General features: G+C 35.9%; 1 protein-coding gene across 3 annotated transcripts; it reads right to left on the bottom strand.

The window, feature by feature from the left end:
* Positions 1-422: 422 nt before the first annotated feature.
* LOC108710576 lies at positions 423-20500 on the bottom strand. Of its 3 annotated transcripts, XM_041586186.1 has the most exons (16): positions 19656-20500; positions 19445-19558; positions 16609-16879; positions 15135-15182; positions 14697-14750; positions 14294-14359; positions 13172-13219; positions 12482-12581; positions 12118-12194; positions 5452-5499; positions 5014-5067; positions 4610-4675; positions 3319-3366; positions 1951-2050; positions 1576-1652; positions 423-1208 (listed from the first exon to the last, which is right to left on the bottom strand). In XM_041586186.1, the coding sequence occupies exons 3-16, from the start codon at positions 16679-16681 to the stop codon at positions 715-717; spliced, it is 1353 nt and encodes a 450-aa protein (XP_041442120.1). In that variant the 5' UTR covers positions 16682-16879; positions 19445-19558; positions 19656-20500; the 3' UTR covers positions 423-714. The 3 variants fall into 3 exon arrangements, with proteins under 3 accessions (XP_041442120.1, XP_041442122.1, XP_041442121.1); XM_041586188.1 differs by lacking the exon at positions 16609-16879 and having other exon boundaries at positions 19656-20498; XM_041586187.1 differs by lacking the exon at positions 16609-16879 and having other exon boundaries at positions 19445-20496.
* Positions 20501-22493: the final 1993 nt, after the last annotated feature.

The following is a 22493-nucleotide window of genomic DNA, read 5'->3' as shown; positions in this document are numbered from 1 at the left end:
ACACCAGCAGCTCCAGCTCTCCCATTTTACCAGTCAGACTTCTTGCATTTGCAAACATACATTTAATACTGGTACCATATTGAACAAATGGCATGTGGTCATCCCTATCCTTAAAAGTACCCTGAACAAAATCTCCTCCCCCATTTTCCCTTCCTATGCCTACTATCTCGTCTTCCACAGAAACCTTTATTTCACCCTCCCCCCCACACCTAGTTTAAAATCTACTCCAACCGTCTAGCCATCTTCTCCCCCAAAACAGCTGCATCATCATCATTGAGGTGCAGCCCATCCCTAGCAAAGAGCCACTAGCCAACTGAGAAATCAGTCCAGTTCTCCCAAAACCCTCCTTCCTACACCAATCTCTCAGCCACGCATTAATCTCCCTAAACTCCCACTGTCTTCTTAGTGTTGCTCGTGGCACAGGTTATATCTAAGAAAATTACCTTGGAAGTCCTCGCCCTCAACTTTTCACCTAGTTTTTAAAAATAATTTTGGAGGACTTCCCCCCTCCTCTATATTTGTCATTGGTACCAAGACAGCCGTTGTGAGTTCATTTGAGGTATTAAAAACTCTAAAATTCAACCTTTGATAAATAAACCCCTTTGTGTTCAACCTATTATTAAAAAAGATGCTTAATTATAAAATTGTTTATTTTATAAGAAACTTTGCTTGGGGTGAGCATGGGAAAGGGTCCTTATTTCCTTCAAGCAGTCATTACACATGGCATATCCGTAATTTCAGGCGCTTTCGACGGCGCCAATCCCTCTTGTTCTTGATAGCGCAAGGCAATATATATTTATATTTCTGGGCTCCTCTCTCTTTCTTATCATCAGTACTTGTCTCTGCCATTATTTCTTCATTTTTCTCAACTTCCTCGTCTTTGCTATTGGGTTCTATTTTACTTTTGTTTTCCTCTTTCATCTCCTTATCCTTGAGGACAACACCCTTTTCTGTTATATTGTTCGGGGTTGTTATTTCTGCTTCTTCTTTCCCATGCTCCTCTTTGCATTTTGGTTTTATTTTATCTTGTTCTGCTTTTTTCTCTTCCGGTATCTTATCAGGACCATGTTCTTCTTTCTTTTTAGGAACCTCTTCTGCTTTTTTCTCTTCTGGTATCTTATCAGGACCATGTTCTTCTTTCTTTTTAGGAACCTCTTTGCCAGTTTCTTCCTCAGTTGTTATTCCTGCTTCTACAGGTGTTTTGGTTCCTAAAGCAAAACATTGCAACAGCTCAAGTGAACTCTGTCTTTATAATATTACTACTGTATCCCATAACGCACTGCATTGTCATATACTTGCGTTTCTACAAATCGCACCCTCACTCTTACCCAGCTCTATCTCTCTTTCTTTAGCTCTATATACTGTAACTACAATACTGAGCCACAGAAATATATATTTCTATATTTGCCCACTTTATTGTAAAGCAACCTCTGTACACACCTTCCAACCACCCCTGTTCCTATGAATTACAGTGCAAGTCTAACAGAGCTACTGCACTGGGCAAATAGTCTAATAACACTCTAAAATGAAGGCTCACTATCTGTTCATGCAGCAAATCATAATATTTACACTTACCGTCTGTTTGTGCCCCATTAACTGCTGCTTCTTCTTCTGGTGCTTCAATATCCTCTTTGCGCTTCTTACATTTTTTGCTAGGGTAAAATGATAAAATACCATGAAACAAATATTTTACAATATTTTACAATATAAAATAAACACATTCCATTACAAAGTATGCCAAAAAAAGAGGAATCATATTAAGAATGTGACCCTGGCACAGGGATATTAAAACTTTCATTCTCTAGTGGCAAATGGGGAACATGGTGATAGCGCTCCCCCAAATGCCTTTTCATTTATTTTAGATATTAAATACATTATTTTCTTTACATGTATATTTATACACAAGCACGGGAATGTGATGGCTACATGATTTAGTTTCAAAGAACTTACCAGAGGCAATAACATACAAGGGCAATTAATGCCACGACAATCAAGCCTACGGTTATGAAGACTTTCCAGAAGAGATCTAGCTGAATATTGTGTCCTGCACCTGCACAGAGGATTAATACAGTCATTAGAAGCATAATATCTTAATCCTAATAACGGCAAAATATTATATATATATATATATATACAAGTTAAGTTGCAGGTAATACCTAGTCCCTTTGTAAAATGTATAATGAAGCAATAGAATTCTTAATGAATCAGATAAAATTGAGCATAGGACTGGCCAGATATGGGATGACTTTGACGTAGTTGGCCAGCTTAAATATATTGCAATATATGGACAAACAATCCCTGTTTTGTTTAAAGGGTAAGGCATTTTTTAGTAGCAGTATGCACAAAATGTCGCTGTCTTAAATATATTGATAATGGGTTGAGTGCAGAGGACTCTTGTATTTGACTATATGTATTTTGTGGTCACAGCCTCATTGCACCCCCGCCTAATGGTTTTAAAAAATAGTGGTGAGCACAACTTTCCCTTGTCTGTTATAGTTTATACAGGAGCAGTGACCAGCTCTATGTTGTAGCTCCCACCCTTCCCAGCTATAGTCAGGTGATCCCACTGGTGTCTAATAAAAGGGCAGCCAAGTATGGAGGTTTACTTTGAAAGCAGCAAGTTAAGTTGCAGGTAATACCTAGTCCCTTTGTAAAATGTATAATGAAGCAATAGAATTCTTAATGAATCAGATAAAATTGAGCATAGGACTGGCCAGATATGGGATGACTTTGACGTAGTTGGCCAGCTTAAATATATTGCAATATATGGACAAACAATCCCTGTTTTGTTTAAAGGGTAAGGCATTTTTTAGTAGCAGTATGCACAAAATGTCGCTGTCTTAAATATATTGATAATGGGTTGAGTGCAGAGGACTCTTGTATTTGACTATATATATATATATATATATACACGAATGCAAGGATTGACAGCAATGCAGTAGTTCAAATAAAGTGGAGATTTATTGGTGATCCAACGTTTCGGCTCCACATTGGGGCCTTCATCTTTCCCTGACGAAGGCCCCTGTGTGGAGCCGGAACGTTGGATCACCAATAAATCTCCACTTTATTTGAACTATTGCATCACTGTATTTCCTCGGAGTGCTGTCAATCCTTCCATTCGTTTACATACTTCTTGGACTAGCACCCAGGCATCTGAATACTAATGGTTGTGCATTCCGTTCGGTTCAATTATATATATATATATATATATATATATATATATATATATATATATATATATATATATATATATATATATATATATATATATATAAAATGATGAGTACATGCAAGAACATACACACAATAGAAATTTACCTTTCATTATATTGTTAATCGTATTGTCTTCTTTATCAGTAGTAACTCCTGCAGAAGAAAAACAAAAATCATTACACACATATATATATATATATATATATATATATATATATATATATATATATATATATATATATATATATATATAACACACAGACGCAACAGACGCATATATAAATTAAACACATCTGGGTTTTCAAATACAGTACCCTGTAGTAGATGTGTCTTCAGCAGTAGTTGTTGGAATTATTTGCTTTATTTGGATTTACAAATACAACATATAATTAACAGAGACAAGCAAATGCCACTTGCTCTCTTCTTAAAGCTAATATTCCATTTAGATAATGATATTAATACACTAAAGTATGCTTTTAATTAGTGATTTCTGACAATAAAGCAAATTATCAAAAGTGTTTTTTGAATTAAAATGGGGGAGCATTTGCAAAAGCTATTGGTAAGCTGATGGAAACCTTATCGTTTGATACTTGGTTAGCTATAGTATTACTAATTTCTGTTTTTCTGTAGGCTCAAGTGCTCCTGCATTAGTAACACACAAATCAATGGGTACATCAAACAACTCTGGGTGTTCAACTGCTACAGCATAAATGTAGTTGAGTATAAAATATTTCTCTATGGAACAAGATAATTCAGCTTCCTTGAGCCCCAGAGCAAAACCCTAACTATTGGTGTCTAATTGCCAGACTGAATTAACCAATAAAATTGTAGTATTCAAAAGGGGAATGCAGATTGGTAACTACAGTTATGGGACCTGTTATCCAGAGTGCTCGAGACATGGGGTTTTCCAGATAATGGATCTTTCAGTAATTTGAATCTTTATACCTCAAGGCTACTAGAAAATCATATAAACATTAAATAAACCCAATAGACTGGTTTTGCTTCCAATAAGGATTAACTGTATCTTATTTGGGATGAAGTACAACATACTGTTTCTTTATTACAGAGAAAAAAGCTAATTAGTTTTAAAAATTTAGATTATTTCAATAAAATGGATCTAATGGGAGATGACCCTCCCATAATATAGAGCTTTCTGGATCATAGGTCTCCAGAAAATCGGATTCTATACCTGGGAAGATTATGTATAACGCAATAATATATGCAGTTCAAATCTTAACCAATGCATTGCCATCATCTTTACCTTCATTGCTTCTAAATTTTGTATTAAATATATAATTTAATGTCTAAAGGTATCAATACACTATGCTTAATATAGAATACTTAAAAGATCTCATTGAAAGAAAATCTATTAACAGAGACAAACTGTAACTCCTACCGTTTGACATGTCATTACTTGGGGTCGAGCTCTCTATTTTATTTCCCCCTTGAATTTCAAATTCTCCTGCATAAGAAAAAAAATGTAAAATGAAGTCAGTAATGAAATTAAAAAAAAATAAAATTAGCAGAAAAAAGCAAACCGTAACACCTGTGATATCATCTGTCAAAATATATATTGTAATAAAAAAGAGGAATATCTGTAATATTATTTATATCTTTCCAAAAAACACACTTTACTGTTTTTCCAATGTTTTGCACTTTTAAAATCAAACATGCATATTAATTAAAGGGGTAATGGTACTGATACACTATAGTATGTATGATTCAGTTACTGTATATAGAACAATAACACTAAGAAGATCCCATTAAAAAAAACTATTAAGTGAACAAGGTAAATCTCACCGCTCGGCACATCATCGCTCTCTATTTGTTTCCCGCTTTGAATTTCAAGTGCGCCTGCATTAGAAAAAGAAAGAAATAAATAACGTACAAATGTCTGAGTTTTTGACAACAATAGAATTTTTCTTTTTGGATTAGGGCAATTCTTTATAAGCCAATCAGAACACTAGCCCTCGTCATTCTGTTAACCAATGAAGGGCCTTGACTAAGCAATACAATAATGGGATTAAAGTAGTTTAGTAGGAAGCCCAAGCCACGCAGATAATTAACCCTTCTATGTAAATAACTTCACCTTGAATTTCTGGTACCATGCATCCATTTATATTAGTTTTATTTCCCTTGAAAGGCTCCTTTGGGATTATTTGGTATAACCACAGAACAACATTGATCTCTGTTCTGTATTAACAATAAAATATAATCATTGATGCCATTTCAACTTACCAGAAAGGTAGTCGGGATATTCTGCATTTGTATAAGTGTTTTTTGAATCTGCATAAAAAAAGAAACAGAGTAACAGAATTAGTAGTGTATGGGAATATAACATATGTACTTGTATATCTCATATCATATCTCATTTCTTCATAATAAACACCTTCCTTCTAATCAGAATATAACTACTGTACTCCCAGTTCATGAAACTGTTGGACATCCCAATGGGATCCCCTGTGTTGGCCTCTGATAGGAAATAAATCCTAGGTTACATCCAGGACAAGTAAATAATATATATATAAATATATAGATGTTACAACACAAACAAGTTGGCAGCAGCAGAGGAATAATGTTACATGCATAGAGATTACTGATATAACATTACATTCCTTGTAAAATATAACACAAAAAAATGATTTATAGTCAGTGAAGCACATTTATAAATATCCACTACAGCTGGAAAAAGTGTGTAACCATAGCAATCCCCTATATATACGTAAAGGCTGCTGTCCATCTAATCTAATAATGTTGTTTATATTAAAATCACATTTGTGACCAATAGCATCAGCCTAGAAATAAAATTGGACATTTAGTATTATAATGCTAATATAATAGAAAACTGTTACCAGTAGATTTTGATGAAATGTATAAAAAATAGAATAAAAAGAGTAAAATCCGCCAAGAGATTTTCCTCTCCATCTTCACAGTCGCTCTTCTCTAGAGTAACTGACACTGTGAGGTGGTTTCCCTAGTAACCTCCCTTTGCATTGTGATGTCATTGCATATTATTATTATGATGTCATAATGTGACACCTGCATGTACACCTGCATATAACTATGTAACATGCAGGTGTGTAACTAACTATGTAACTGTCCGATACTTTGCATTTAATCTCTAACATATATGTCTCTGCAACAATAATATTGTGTCATTTCTGATATATAAATGCCTGTGCTAGTATAATGTAAAATATGTCTCCTATATAAATGCAAACATTTAGGGGGTTATTTACTAAACTCCGAATCCAAAAAATCAAGAAAAATATATATATTTTTTTAATATAAAATTGGAAAAATCACAAATTTTTCGGAATTTATTTAATCCTGAGGATGGAAAAATCCCAATTAGAAAATCTGGCATCTCAGACCTGTCGAGGTTGCATATAAGTCAAAGGGAGAAGTCACAATGATTTTTTTGATGTACCCTGGGTGTCATGCAATACCCCGAAGTTTTAGGGTGAAAACTCAGAAAAAATCATGAAAATTGGATGAAAAATCCAAAAAATTGTGAAAATCGGTTTAAAAAATCCCAAAAAACCTGCGAAAATCGGAACTTCGCAAATTTTATGAAAAATGTACTAATAAATAATCATAAAAACCCGAGCGGATTTGATCTGCGTTTATAGCAGGAAATATTGAGATAAATTCGGACTTTGATAAATAACCCCCTTAGTATTATAATGCTAACATAAATAGAAAACAGTTACCTGTAAATTTTGATGAAATGTATAGAAAATAGAATAAAAAGAGTAAAATCTGCCAAGAGATTTTCCTCTCCATCTTCACAGTCGCTCTTCTCTAGAGTAACTGACACTGTGAGGTGGTTTCTCTAGTTAAATCCCTTTGCATTGTGATGTCATTGCATATTATGATGATGTCATAATGTGACACCTGCATGTACACCTGCTACTAACTATGTAACATGTAGGTGTGTAACTAACTTTGTAACTGTCCGATACTTTGCATATAAGTCGGTACCTGTAGATTTAAAAAAAAAAAGTAGTTGTAAATAAGAAAAAAAATGAATAAAATAATCTTCATCTTCACTCTAGTTCTAAGTTAGACAAAACGACTCTGAAAGTCTGTTTACTTTCATCTGCCTTGTCATTATGATGTAATTGCATGACTATCATTATGATGTCACAATGCAAGGAAGTTTGCAAGATTTTGCTGGCTGTGTAAAATCATGGCTACTTGTGCTGGCAATTGAGATTTTTTTTTTCTGCAGTTTTGAGAATATTTATAATTAATCTCAAGTGACTATGAAGATTTTATTTTTATAATTACTTATATTTGATATTACTCTCAAGTGGTTAAATCACAATCACATTACACTTTTATTCATTTCCAAGAAAGTCAACTATGAGGGGTGCAAAACCAAGGGGAAAACCACCATCATTATTAATTTGCTTTAAACTAGAAGCTACACATCACCTTTAAAGGGGGTTGTGCTCCTTTGAATTAACTCTTAGTATGATGTAGAGAGAGAGACAATTTGCAATTGGTTTTTATTATTTGTGGCATTTGAGTTATTTAACTTTTAACTCAGCAGCTCTCCAGTAGCAATTGGGTTGCTAATGTCTAAATGACCCTAGCAACCATGCATTGATTTAATTGAGAGACTGGAATATGAATTGGAGAAACCTGATTAGAAAGATAAGGAATATGAAGTAGCAATAATAATAAATGTGGCCTTACAGAGCATTTGTTTTTAAATGGGGTCAGTGATCCCTGTTTGAAAGCTGGAAAGACTCAGAAGGTAACAAATAATTCATTCCTAGAATTGACCATTCTAGAACATAATACAAGTTAACCTAAAGGTGCCCCACCCCATTAATATCTTGCAAAAATGTTAATTTATGTTACTTGTTTTTTATATATAAATGAAGGGAAAAAGGCAATTACTAGAAAAATTACAATTTATGGTGGAATTTGCTGAATGGTGAGCAAGTTTGGGGCAGGAGGGGAGGGTGTATTTCCCCTTATCTACACCGTTTGAATCAGTTCTAAGCACATTCTGTAGTTATTCACACATTACCCTGCTCTTTGGCCAAAGTATAAAAACTGGCCCATTGCTGCCTCCAGTATTTCTAACACCCCAACAGGGCCGCCATTGGTGGGGGACACTTGTGCCGGGCCCGGTGCTTTTTGGGTCGGGGGGGGGGCGGTGGCTGTACTCACTTTGGGCCGGAACCCCTGCTGCTGTCAGGGAGCTGTAGAATCTGGTAAGAAGGGCAAAGCTGTAGTGCCTGCACATTTCCCTCCCCTCCTTCTATACTGTTAGTTTTTTTATGAAGTCTTAGTCCCAGTAGAGCTGCAGGGCGATTGGATAAACTGGGAGAGGTCAGATTTCACCCTCCAGCCTATCCAATCCCTGTCTGGCTCTATCAGGACTTAAGAGAAAACCAATAGTGTAGAAGCAGGGGAGGGGAAAGAAACATTCAGGCACAACAGCTGCAGCATGTGGCTCTGGCAAGGCCGCCATCATGTGGGCACAGTTGTCCCGGGCCCCACAGGGTTTTGTGTCTAAGGGGGGCCTGGCCATGCTTCACTTACTTAATCAGGGCAAAAAGGAGCACCTCTTGTTTGCAAAATGTGAAAATATTCTCTGGTGCCCCAATTATTTTTTTAACTTGTAAGGGGGGCCGTGGCACCAATGTTTTTTTAACTTATAGGGGGGGACCTGGTCACCAATTTTTTTTTTTTTTTTTAACTTGTAGGGGAGCCCTGACCACCAATATTTTTAAAAAAGCTTTTATGGCCTCCAAATTCCGAACAGATTATTTCTCTACTTTGTCTGTATATGTTTTGTTTTTTTGTTTTCCTTTATAAAAAATAAATAAAAACATTTAATAAAAAAAAAAAAAAAAAAAAAAAAAGCTTTTATGGGGGGACCCTGGCGCCACAGTTTTTTTTTTAACTTATAAGGGGGCCGCGGTGGACGGAGCCCTGAAAATCTTTTACAGAGCCCCATGATTTCTAATGGTGGCCCTGCACCCCAATATTTATAAATATATATTGTTTGGGAAGACACATTCTACTTGGTAACAATGGAAATAAAACACACAAATCAGCTGAGGAATTGAACTTAGATTTATTTAAAGGCCCAGGAAAAGGCACACATGACATGGGTATTGTACAAGTGATGCATGAAGGTGCTGGGATTATATGGATATAAAACAGTACATGATTCCTAACGAGATCAATAACACCCATCTATTATATATATATATATATATATATATATCCATAGACAACTGTCCAGTCATGAGCCGGAGCATGACGTCCATTTGGCTCAGTAAGTGCTCAGGGCAGGCTGGAGTAGGGAGGGGAATATTCAGAGTAGAACATGGCTGTGTTATTTAAAATAAAATGTTTATTTTCTTTACTGACATCAACACTTTGGGGCAGATTTGTTAAGATTCAAGTTTTTTTTCTTTTAGATCAAAAATCTATTTTTTGTGTTGGGGAAAAAAAAAAACTCGAATTTTTTGAGATTTATTATACCCTGACCCTGGAAATAGCTTGAATCAGAATATACACTATCTAACAGGGCGGGGCCAAGGTAGTTTGGCCCCCTAGTCAAGGGTTCCAATCAGTGCCCCCCCGCCCCATATTTCCCAGCAGCCATCACACTGCCCCCCATGTAGAGTCCTGCGCGGGTCTGTTTTTTGGAACCCGTACCAGCAACCTGCAATCCACAACCAGGACACACAAACCGCATTCTTACCTGCTTGGACCCGCTACCCAACCAGACCCTCAAGTACCTTATCCGCAACCCGGACCCATTGAGAATCATGAAGTGCTGTCATTGTAAACCGGAAGTGACATCATCGGAAGTAGACTAGATCAGACAAAAAGGAGTAAAAATCGCTGAAGACCCGCAGAACCGCCCACCCGCGTGTACCCACACTTGGAAGTTCCACCCGCAACCCGCAGGGGCACCCGACCCGCTGCAGGACTCCCATGTACCTGTGCCAGCAGCCATCACACTAAAGCCCCCACTGTACCCCACAGGCTGTGCCACTGCCAGCCCAGGCCCAGCCATTTCCACCTTTAATACTGCAGCAGGCACCAAGCCCACGCCCCCACCTGTACCGTCCTGCTGTGCCCAACCCAAACCTCCATGATCTGTACGGTACCCCACCCCAGGCTGTGCCACTGCCAGCCCAGCCATTTCCACCTTTAATACGGTCTGCAGGCCCCACCAGTACCAGCCTGTGCCCAACCAAAGAAGCCCCCATGATCTACCTGTGCCAGCAGCAAGCGTCAAAGAAGACAGTAGTAAAACTTAGGTCAAGTGCAGTTGCCAAAAGTGCCCAGGCGGCCAGGCCCCAGCCAGCAGGACAGAAAGCCTCTTCAGAGCGACTTTGAGCACTCTAGGCGCACACACAGCAGGTCCTCTCTGTGGCTGCCCATCACTCCATCGATTGTAGTGACTGATGTGACGTCTCACGGCAGTGTCAGCAAGCATGGAAGGCGCCAACTCACGCTCCCTGATGGGGGAGAGCTTAGACTTTCACAATTTTGCCAGGCTAAAACATACCCCATTTAATGCTTTTATAGGCCAACATCTGCCAAGTGAAGTGAATAGTAAAAAATTAAGAAGAAATATATCTTTCCCCTGAGAAGTGCGCCCCGCCCTAGGCAGTTGCCTACCCTGCCATCTAAAACCTGTCGAGGTCATGTAGGAGTCAATGGCAGAGGTCCCTTGAACCATTTGAAGATGTTAATAGCCTTCATGATGTTTTTTTCCACTGAAAACTTGATTCATTTGAGTTTTGGGGGGTTGCTAAACCCGAACTCGCTGATTCCAGTTTTTTCCACATTCCAGTTTTTTTCTAAAATTCGAAACCATTCGAGTTGTGAGTTCATTCAAGGTCTAAAAAACTCTATAATTCGACCTTTGAGAAATAAACCCCTTTATGTTCAACCTATTATTAAATAAAGACGCTTAATTATAAAATTGTTTATTTTATAAAAAACTTTGCTTGGGGTGAGCATGGGAAAGGGTCCTTATTTCCTTCAAGCAGTCATTACACATGGCATATACGTAATTTCAGGCGCTTTCTACGGCGCCAATCCCTCTTGTTCTTGATAGCGCAAGGCAATATATATTTATATTTCTGCACTCCTCTCTCTTTCTTATCATCAGTACTTGTCTCTGCCATTATTTCTTCATTTTTCTCAACTTCCTCGTCTTTGCTATTGGGTTCTATTTTACTTTTGTTTTCCTCTTTCATCTCCTTATCCTTGAGGACAACACCCTTTTCTGTTATATTGTTTGGGGTTGTTATTTCTGCTTCTTCTTTCCCATGCTCCTCTTTGCATTTTGGTTTTATTTTATCTTGTTCTGCTTTTTTCTCTTCCGGTATCTTATCAGGACCATGTTCTTCTTTCTTTTTAGGAACCTCTTCTGCTTTTTTCTCTTCCGGTATCTTATCAGGACCATGTTCTTCTTTCTTTTTAGGAACCTCTTTGCCAGTTTCTTCCTCAATTGTTATTCCTGCTTCTACAGGTGTTTTGGTTCCTAAAGCAAAACATTGCAACAGCTCAAGTCAACTCTGTCTTTATAATATTACTACTGTATCCCATAATGCACTGCATTGTCATATACTTGCGTTTCTACAAATCGCACTCTCACTCTTACCCAGCTCTATCTCTCTTTCTTTAGCTCTATATACTGTAACTACAATACTGATCCACAGAAATATATATTTCTATATTTTGCCCACTTTATTGTAAAGCAACCTCTGTACACACCTTCCAACCACCCCCGTTCCTATGAATTACAGTGCAAGTCTAACAGAGCTACTGCACTGGGCAAATAGTCTAATAACACTCTAAAATGAAGGCTCACTATCTGTTCATGCAGCAAATCATAATATTTACACTTACCGTCTGTTTGTGCCCCATTAACTGCTGCTTCTTCTTCTGGTGCTTCAATATCCTCTTTGCGCTTCTTACATTTATTGCTAGGGTAAAATGATAAAATACCTTGAAACAAATATTTTACAGTATAAAATAAACACATTCCATTACAAAGTATGCCAAAAAAGAGGAATCATATTAAAAATGTGACCCTGGCACAGGGATATTAAAACTTTCATTCTCTAGTGGCAAATGGGGAACATGGTGATAGCGCTCCCCCAAATGCCTTTTCATTTATTTTAGATATTAAATACATTATTTTCTTTACATTTATATTTATACACAAGCACGGGAATGTGATGGCTACATGATTTCGTTTCAAAGAACTTACCAGAGGAAATAACATACAAGGGCAATTAATGCCACGACAATCAAGCCTACGGTTATGAAGACTTTCCAGAAGAGATCTAGCTGAATATTGTGTCCTGCACCTGCACAGAGGATAAATACAGTCATTACAAGCACAATATCTTAATCCTTATAACGACAAAATATTATATATATATATATATATATATATATATATATATATATATATATATATATATATATATATATATATACACGAATGCAAGGATTGACAGCAATGCAATAGTTCAAATAAAGTGGAGATTTATTGGTGATCCAACGTTCCGGCTCCACACAGGGGCCTTCATCTTTCCCTGACGAAGGCCCCTGTGTGGAGCCGGAACGTTGGATCACCAATAAATCTCCACTTTATTTGAACTATTGCATCACTGTATTTCCTCGGAGTGCTGTCAATCCTTCCATTCGTTTACATGCTTTTTGGACTAGCACCCAGGCATCTGAATACTAATGGTTGTGCATTCCGTTCGGTTCAATTATATATATATATATATATATATATATATATATATATATATATATATATATCTATATATATATATATATATATATATATATATATATATATATATATCTATATATCTATAGATATATATATATATATATATATAAAATGATGAGTACATGCAAGAACATACACACAATAGAAATTTACCTTTCATTATATTGTTAATCGTATTGTCTTCTTTATCAGTAGTAACTCCTGCAGAAGAAAAACAAAAATCATTACACACACACATATATATATATATATATATAAACACACAGACGCAACAGACGCATATATAAATTAAACACATCTGGATTTTCAAATACAGTACCCTGTAGTAGATGTGTCTTCAGCAGTAGTTGTTGGAATTATTTGCTTTATTTGGATTTACAAATACAACATATAATTAACAGAGACAAGCAAATGCCACTTGCTCTCTTCTTAAAGCTAATATTACATTTAGATAATGATATTAATACACTTGGTTAGCTATAGTATTACTAATTTCTGTTTTTCTGTAGGCTCAAGTGCTCCTGCATTAGTAACACACAAATCAATGGGTACATCAAACAACTCTGGGTGTTCAACTGCTACAGCATAAATGTAGTTGGGTATAAAATATTTCTCTATGGAACAAGATAATTCAGCTTCCTTGAGCCCCAGAGCAAAACCCTAACTATTGGTGTCTAATTGCAAGACTGAATTAACCAATACAATTGTGGTATTGAAAAGGGGAATGCAGATTGGTAACTACAGTTATGGGACCTGTTATCCAGAGTGCTCGAGACATGGGGTTTTCCAGATAATGGATCTTTCAGTAATTTGAATCTTTATACCTCAAGGCTACTAGAAAATCATATAAACATTAAACAAACCCAATAGACTGGTTTTGCTTCCAATAAGGATTAACTGTATCTTATTTGGGATGAAGTACAACATACTGTTTCTTTATTACAGAGAAAAAAGCTAATTAGTTTTAAAAATTTAGATTATTTCAATAAAATGGATCTAATGGGAGATGACCCTCCCATAATATAGAGCTTTCTGGATCATAGGTCTCCAGAAAATCGGATTCTATACCTGGGAAGATTATGTATAACGCAATAATATGTGCAGTTCAAATCTTAACCAATGCATTGCCATCATCTTTACCTTCATTGCTTCTAAATTTTGTATTAAATATATAATTTAATATCTAAAGGTATCAATACACTATGCTTAATATAGAATACTTAAAAGATCTCATTGAAAGAAAATCTATTAACAGAGACAAAATGTAACTCCTACCGTTTGACATGTCATTACTTGGGGTCGAGCTCTCTATTTTATTTCCCCCTTGAATTTCAAATGCTCCTGCATAAGAAAAAAAATGTAAAATGAAGTCAGTAATGAAATTAAAAAAAATAAAATTAGCAGAAAAAAGCAAACCGTAACACCTGTGATATCAACTGTCAAAATATATATTGTAATAAAAAAGAGGAATATCTGTAATATTATTTATATCTTTCCAAAAAACACACTTTACTGTTTTTCCAATGTTTTGCACTTTTAAAATCAAACATGCATATTAATTAAAGGGGTAATGGTACTGATACACTATAGTATGTATGATTCAGTTGCTGTATATAGAACAATAACACTAAGAAGATCCCATTAAAAAAAACTATTAAGTGAACAAGGTAAATCTCACCGCTCGGCACATCATCGCTCTCTATTTGTTTCCCGCTTTGAATTTCAAGTGCGCCTGCATTAGAAAAAGAAAGAAATAAATAACGTACAAATGTCTGAGTTTTTGACAACAATAGGATTTTTCTTTTTGGATTAGGGCAATTCTTTATAAGCCAATCAGAACACTAGCCCTCATCATTCTGTTAACCAATGAAGGGCCTTGACTAAGCAATACAATAATGGGATTAAAGTAGTTTAGTAGGAAGCCCGAGCCACGTAGATAATTAACCCTTCTTTGTAAATAACTTCACCTTGAATTTCTGGTACCATGCATCCATTTATATTAGTTTTATTTCCCTTGAAAGGCTCCTTTGGGCTTATGTGGTATAACCACAGAACAACATTGATCTCTGTTCTGTATTAACAATAAAATATAATCATTGATGCCATTTCAACTTACCAGAAAGGTAGTCGGGATATTCTGCATTTGTATAAGTGTTTTTTGAATCTGCATAAAAAAAGAAACAGAGTAAAAGAATTAGTAGTGTATGGGAATATAACATATGTACTTGTATATCTCATATCATATCTCATTTCTTCATAATAAACACCTTCCTTCTAATCAGAATATAACTACTGTACTCCCAGTTCATGAAACTGTTGGACATCCCAATGGGATCCCCTGTGTTGGCCTCTGATAGGAAATAAATCCTAGGTTACATCCAGGACAAGTAAATATTATATATATAAATATATAGATGTTACAACACAAACAAGTTGGCAGCAGCAGAGGAATAATGTTACATGCATAGAGATTACTGATATAACATTACATTCCTTGTAAAATATAACACAAAAAAATGATTTATAGTCAGTGAAGCACATTTATAAATATCCACTACAGCTGGAAAGAAGTGTGTAACCATAGCAATCCCCTATATATACGTAAAGGCTGCTGTCCATCTAATCTAATAATGTTGTTTATATTAAAATCACATTTGTGACCAATAGCATCAGCCTAGAAATAAAATTGGACATTTAGTATTATAATGCTAATATAATAGAAAACTGTTACCAGTAGATTTTGATGAAATGTATAGAAAATAGAATAAAAAGAGTAAAATCCGCCAAGAGATTTTCCTCTCCATCTTCACAGTCGCTCTTCTCTAGAGTAACTGACACTGTGAGGTGGTTTCCCTAGTAACCTCCCTTTGCATTGTGATGTCATTGCATATTATTATTATGATGTCATAATGTGACACCTGCATGTACACCTGCATATAACTATGTAACATGCAGGTGTGTAACTAACTATGTAACTGTCCGATACTTTGCATTTAATCTCTAACATATATGTCTCTGCAACAATAATATTGTGTAATTTCTGATATATAAATGCCTGTGCTAGTATAATGTAAAATATGTCTCCTATATAAATGCAAACATTTAGGGGGTTATTTACTAAACTCCGAATCCAAAAAATCAAGAAAAATATATATATTTTTTTAATATAAAATTGGAAAATCACAAATTTTTTGGAATTTATTTAACCCTGAGGATGGAAAAGTCCCAATTAGAAAATCTGGCATCTCAGACCTGTCGAGGTTGCATATAAGTCAATGGGAGAAGTCCCAATGATTTTTTGATGTAGCCTGGGTGTCATGCAATACCCCGAAGTTTTAGGGTGAAAATTCAGAAAAAATCATGAAAATTGGATGAAAAATCCAGAAAATAGTGAAAATCAGTTTAAAAAATCCCAAAAAACCTGCGAAAATCGGAACTTTGCAAATTTTATGAAAAATGTACTAATAAATAATCATAAAAACCCGAGCGGATTTGATCTGCGTTTATAGCAGGAAATATTGAGATAAATTCGGACTTTGATAAATAACCCCCTTAGTATTTTAATGCTAACATAAATAGAAAACAGTTACCTGTAAATTTTGATGAAATGTATAGAAAATAGGATAAAAAGAGTAAAATCTGCCAAGAGATTTTCCTCTCCATCTTCACAGTCGCTCTTCTCTAGAGTAACTGACACTGTGAGGTGGTTTCTCTAGTTAAATCCCTTTGCATTGTGATGTCATTGCATATTATGATGATGTCATAATGTGACACCTGCATGTACACCTGCTACTAACTATGTAACATGCAGGTGTGTAACTAACTTTGTAACTGTCCGATACTTTGCATATAAGTCGGTACCTGTAGATTTAAAAAAAAAAAAAAAAAAAGTAGTTGTAAACAAGAAAAAAATGAATAAAATAATCTTCATCTTCACTCTAGTTCTGAGTTAGACAAAACAACTCTGAAAGTCTGTTTCCTTTCATCTGCCTTGTCATTATGATGTAATTGCATGACTATCATTATGATGTCACAATGCAAGGAAGTTTGCAAGATTTTGCTGGCTGTGTAAAATCATGGCTACTTGTGCTGGCAATTGAGATTTTTTTTTCTGCTATTTAGAGAATATTTATAATTAATCGCAAGTGACTATGAAGATTTTATTTTTATAATTACTTATATTAGATATTAATCTCAAGTGGTTAAATCACAATCACATTACACTTTTATTCATTTCCAAGAAAGTCGACTATGAGGGTTGCAAAACCAAGGGGAAAACCCCCATCATTATTAATTTGCTTTAAACTAGAAGCTACACATCACCTTTAAAGGGGGTTGTGCTCCTTTGAATTAACTCTTAGTATGATGTAGAGAGAGAGGCAATTTGCAATTGGTTTTTATTATTTGTGGCATTTGAGTTATTTAACTTTTAACTCAGCAGCTCTCCAGTAGCAATTGGGTTGCTAATGTCTAAATGACCCTAGCAACCATGCATTGATTTCAATGAGAGACTGGAATATGAATAGGAGAAACCTGATTAGAAAGATAAGGAATATGAAGTAGCAATAATAATAAATGTGGCCTTACAGAGCATTTGTTTTTAGATGGGGTCAGTGATTCCTGTTTGAAAGCTGGAAAGAGTCAGAAGGTAACAAATAATTCATTCCTAGAATTGACCATTCTAGAACATAATACAAGTTAACCTAAAGGCCCCACCCCATTAATATCTTGCAAAAATGTTAATTTATGTTACTTGTTTTTTTTATAAATGAAGGGAAAAGGCAATTACTAGAAAAATTACAATTTATGGTGGAATTTGCTGAATGGTGAGCAAGTTTGGGGCAGGAGGGGAGGGTGTATTTCCCCTTATCTACACCGTTTGAATCAGTTCTAAGCACATTCTGTAGTTATTCACACATTACCCTGCTCTTTGGCCAAAGTATAAAAACTGGCCTATTGCTGCCTCCAGTATTTCTAACACCCCAATATAAATAAATATATATTGTTTGGGAAGACACATTCTACTTGGTAACAATGGAAATAAAACACACAAATCAGCTGAGGAATTCAACTTAGATTTATTTAAAGGCCCAGGAAAAGGCACACATGACATGGGTATTGTACAAGTGATGCATGAAGGTGCTGGGATTATATGGATATAAAACAGTACTGGATTCCTCCCGAGATCAATAACACCCATCTATTTTATATATATATATATATCTATATATATATATATATATATATATATCTATATATATCTATCTATATATATCTATATATATATATCTATCCATAGACAATTGTCCAGCCATGAGCCTGATTCTCAGTGCAAACAGAATGTACCAGTGCTAAAGTTTCAGGGTCAGAGGGGTGAGTGCATGGCTGCAAAGTGTATTGAAATCACTTTTTGATGCACGGAAATTATAAATAAAACACTACATGTCCCCATTAGGATTAGTTCAATAAACGGCTTCCAAAGGTGTTATATTGGTGCCAGGTTTAGACTGCAAGCAATGAAAGCTCACACTGAGAGTTAGACTATTTGCAATGTGCAATATTTGGAGGCACGTTTATCAAGGGTCAAATTTCGAATTCATGCAAGTTTTTTTTTTTACTCTAATAAAGTCAATTGGGGGGTTATTTATTAAAAAAAATCGAATTTTACCAAAAACAAAAACGAATTTGACCAAACTCTAATCGTGTTTTTTTCCCCCCGAAAAAAAACTCAGAGGTCCAGTGACCAATTTGAAGATGTTAATAGCCTTCCTGACATTTTCCATTGACTTATACATGAATTCGGCAGGTTTTAGGTGGCGAATAGTCAAATTCTTAAAGGGCCAGAATTTGATAAATCTCGAAAAATCTAATTCTAATTTTTTTTTTTTAACAAACGAATCAAGTTTGGATAATTCACCAGTCGAATTTGACAGTTTAGAGTAGACCATAAAAAAGTTAGAAAAATCTAATTTTCAATTCAACCCTTAAAAAATTTGCCCCATAACCATGCAGTTGCTTGGGTCAGTGACCTTACCCCTAAGCTAATAGCCCCACCCAGAGACTACATTTTTCTTTTTCTCAATTATCTTTATTTTCCTATTCAAACCCTCTCCTAATTCTCATTCCTGACAGCCAGACCCTGTGGGAATGTCCTTCAGAAGAGTTACTAAACAAAATATACCATAATTCTTAACTATAAAGACCAGTGGAGACTGGATGATTCTGTTGGTTTCCTTGTTCTGTAATTGGCTGCAGTATTTCCCACTTAAAGCAGATTTGCTGTGTGCCCACATACGTTACTAAGAGAAATAAAAATGAAAGCTAACTTGAGATATATTGTCTTTTATTTAAGTAAACAGAGAAACAATTCAGTGTAGGAACATGTAAATCTCTAGAATATTGTGAGGGTTATAAAGCTTGGCTTACCTCTAGTACTTGTAGTAATTCATCTGAAATCCAACAATTATTTAGCTTTCTCATAGTATGGCAATCATGTAGTGTAACGTCACACAATCATGGCTTCACGGGATATTTTCAGCGCTTATGCAACAAAATGGAGACAAAACAGCAAATGTACAACAGCGGACACTTTATACAGCCATACAAAAATTAAATATACAAGGACAAACCATCTTACATCTTTTAAAGTGCATGCTGAACTTGTCCTCTCTGTCGCCTGAAAGAACATTGTGTTGAAACTGTAAATACGAACTCATGTGTATTAATCTCAAGATGGCTCCACCTACTTTTTTATAACTAAATGAGCTTCACTGTTCGGCCTTCGTCTTTTGTCAAAGTTTCTGCTTGTTTATCTTGGAAAAACAATAAAAATCATTTAAAACTGAAACTGTAAATACCATATACAAAAATTAGGGGGTTATCTTTCTGATACTTCAAAAAAAAAAAAAAAAATCAGACCAAACGTGAATCCACGATTTAACCTTATTTATTATTTAAAAAGCACAATTTCATAGGATCGGGGGAAACTATAAAATCTAGCGAAAACTAGAATCGTACGCGCTTTTTTCCCCGAAAGGCTCGATTTTATTTCTGCCTTTTTCCCAGAAAAGACTGCATTTTTCTGATTTTAGTCCAAAATTGTTGGATTTTTGGGCTAATTCCAGCGCTGACCCGAGAAACTTCCAAATAGGATATTCATATTCAAATTCAAGTTTTTTTTTTTTTTGCACTAAAAATTCGCATTTTATAGTTAAAAAAAACTAAAAAAAAAAATCTTCAGCCAGAACAGGCAACAAAGACCTGCACAGACTTACAGCATCTGTGTTATTCTGCCTTGTGAAAACATAGGTTTAGGTTCACATTAATCTATATACAGTCAGGCAACTGTGTTTCGCATACACTGCGCAGTCACACATACTGTATATAAAGTATGGGACCTATTATCCAGAATGCTCAGGACCTGAGGTTTTCTGGATAAGGGATATTTCCGTAATTCAGAACTTCATACCTTAAGTCTACCAGAAAATCATATAAACATTAAATAAACCCAATACGCTGGTTTTGCTTCCAATAAGGATTAATTATATCTTAGTTGGGATTACGTAGGAATGCACCGAATCCAGGATTCGGTTCGGGATTCGGCCTTTTTCAGTAGGATTCAGCCGAATCCTTGTTCCTGGCTGAACTGATTCTGAATCCTAATTTGCATATGTAAATTAGGGGCGAGTAGGGAAATCAGGTGACTTTTTGTCACAAAAGAAGGATTTTTTCCACTTTTTCCTTTCCTGGCCCTAATTTGCATATGCAAATTAAGATTCCGATTCGGTTCGGTTTCACCACGGAGTTGGGGATTCGGCCGAATCCCAATTAGTGGATTCGGTGCATCCCTAGGATTAAGTACAAGGTACTTGTGTTTGGGTTTCAGATTATGAAAGTTACAACCCAGTGAAGACAAATACATTTTTTTAGCCTATTTACAAAAAAGCAGACAATCCTGAGCTCCTAGTGTCCCCCTGCTGGCCATAGACTAGTACTACTAATTTGCTAATAAGCAATAGGCAGCACAGCTTGATAGCTGATATACTGACAGTTCCTTATCACAGCAAATCTTGGTATAAATAGTGTCATTTTTAGGTATGGGGGTTAGAGGCAGAAACCAAACAAACAGTTGTGTGGTGCTGTAGGTCTGTGCTGGTCTTCTAAAATAACTAGCTGAAATAAACACAGCCTAAAGCATAGACAAATGAAAACACAATGGGAACAACTGCATTACATGTAACACAACATCAAAATAAAAGCGCATAAAAACAATGAAATTTAAAGGTGTAAACAAACACACACACAGAGCAGTAGTGTAAAGGTTATGTCTCCAAGTCAATACAAGACAAGGATGCAGCCAAATCATCTATCTCATGGCAGAAACCTTTTTTTTCCACCTAGAGGACAAGTTCAATTCCCCCCACAGCTGTGCATGAAATATAAAGGGAATCTGCCACTAAATCCTTCACCCACCCCTAGATTCACAGGCCCACCCCAGGACTGTGCAAGCACCTTAACAGAGGCCTAACAAAGGCCTGAGGAAAAAGCCCAGTATACAGTGCAAAGTGGATAATGCAGGGATCAATTGTGTGGACAATACTGTGTTCCCTTATCTGTCTGGATAATGAATAACTCTCAGCTGATCGTACAGTACAATAACTATACCCATTATTTTTGGGTTTACCAATGAGTCCATTCATTAAAATGAAGCTACATTATACAAGTATAGGCTCTATTATCAGAATGTTTGGGACCTGGGGTTTTCCAGATAAGGGATCTTGCCATAATTTGGATCACCAATCATTTGCTAAAAATCATGTAAAGTTTGAATAAACCCAATAGGACTGTTTTGCCGCCAATATGGATCCATGCAGCTTAGTTACCATCCAGTACAAGATAGTGTTTTATCACTACAGAGAAAAAAATAATTGTTTTTTTTTTTAATATTACAATTAATTGTTTAAAATGGAGTCTATGGGGTATAGCCCATCCATAATTGTGTTAGCCAGTTTGAGAAACTGATAAGTTTTAGCACTTTTCAACACTAGGGCAGAGATTGGGGGGGGGGGTATAGTGGGCCGGCGACAAATCTCCTCTTCTTCGGGGCGACTAATCTCCCGAACTGCCTTCCCGCCGGCTAGAATGTAAATCTCCGGCGGGATGGCATTTGGAGCGCTTTGTTTTCCAAAGTCGCCCAAAGTTTCCATGTAACTTCGGAAAACGAAGTACCGTGAGTGCCATGCTGCAGGCGTTTTTTCATTGTAGCAGGCGGAAGACACGGAGAAGCAGTTTGGGGAGATTAGTCACCCCAAAGAAGAGGCGATTAGTCGCTGGGCCACTAAATCTCCCCGAATCCCACAGCATGTCCTTAACCTAAAGAATCAGGCATTAATGCATAAGAAAGTAGCTCACAATACTGTCACATTTCCTGCAGCAAAATGTTACAAGAATACTCCTATACAACTGGGAAAATCCT

This window comes from Xenopus laevis, chromosome 3L (assembly GCF_017654675.1).
Source record: "Xenopus laevis strain J_2021 chromosome 3L, Xenopus_laevis_v10.1, whole genome shotgun sequence".
Taxonomy (NCBI): domain Eukaryota; kingdom Metazoa; phylum Chordata; class Amphibia; order Anura; family Pipidae; genus Xenopus; species Xenopus laevis.
Note: the sequence above shows the minus strand (reverse complement) of the source record. Positions and strands in the feature narration are given on the sequence as shown.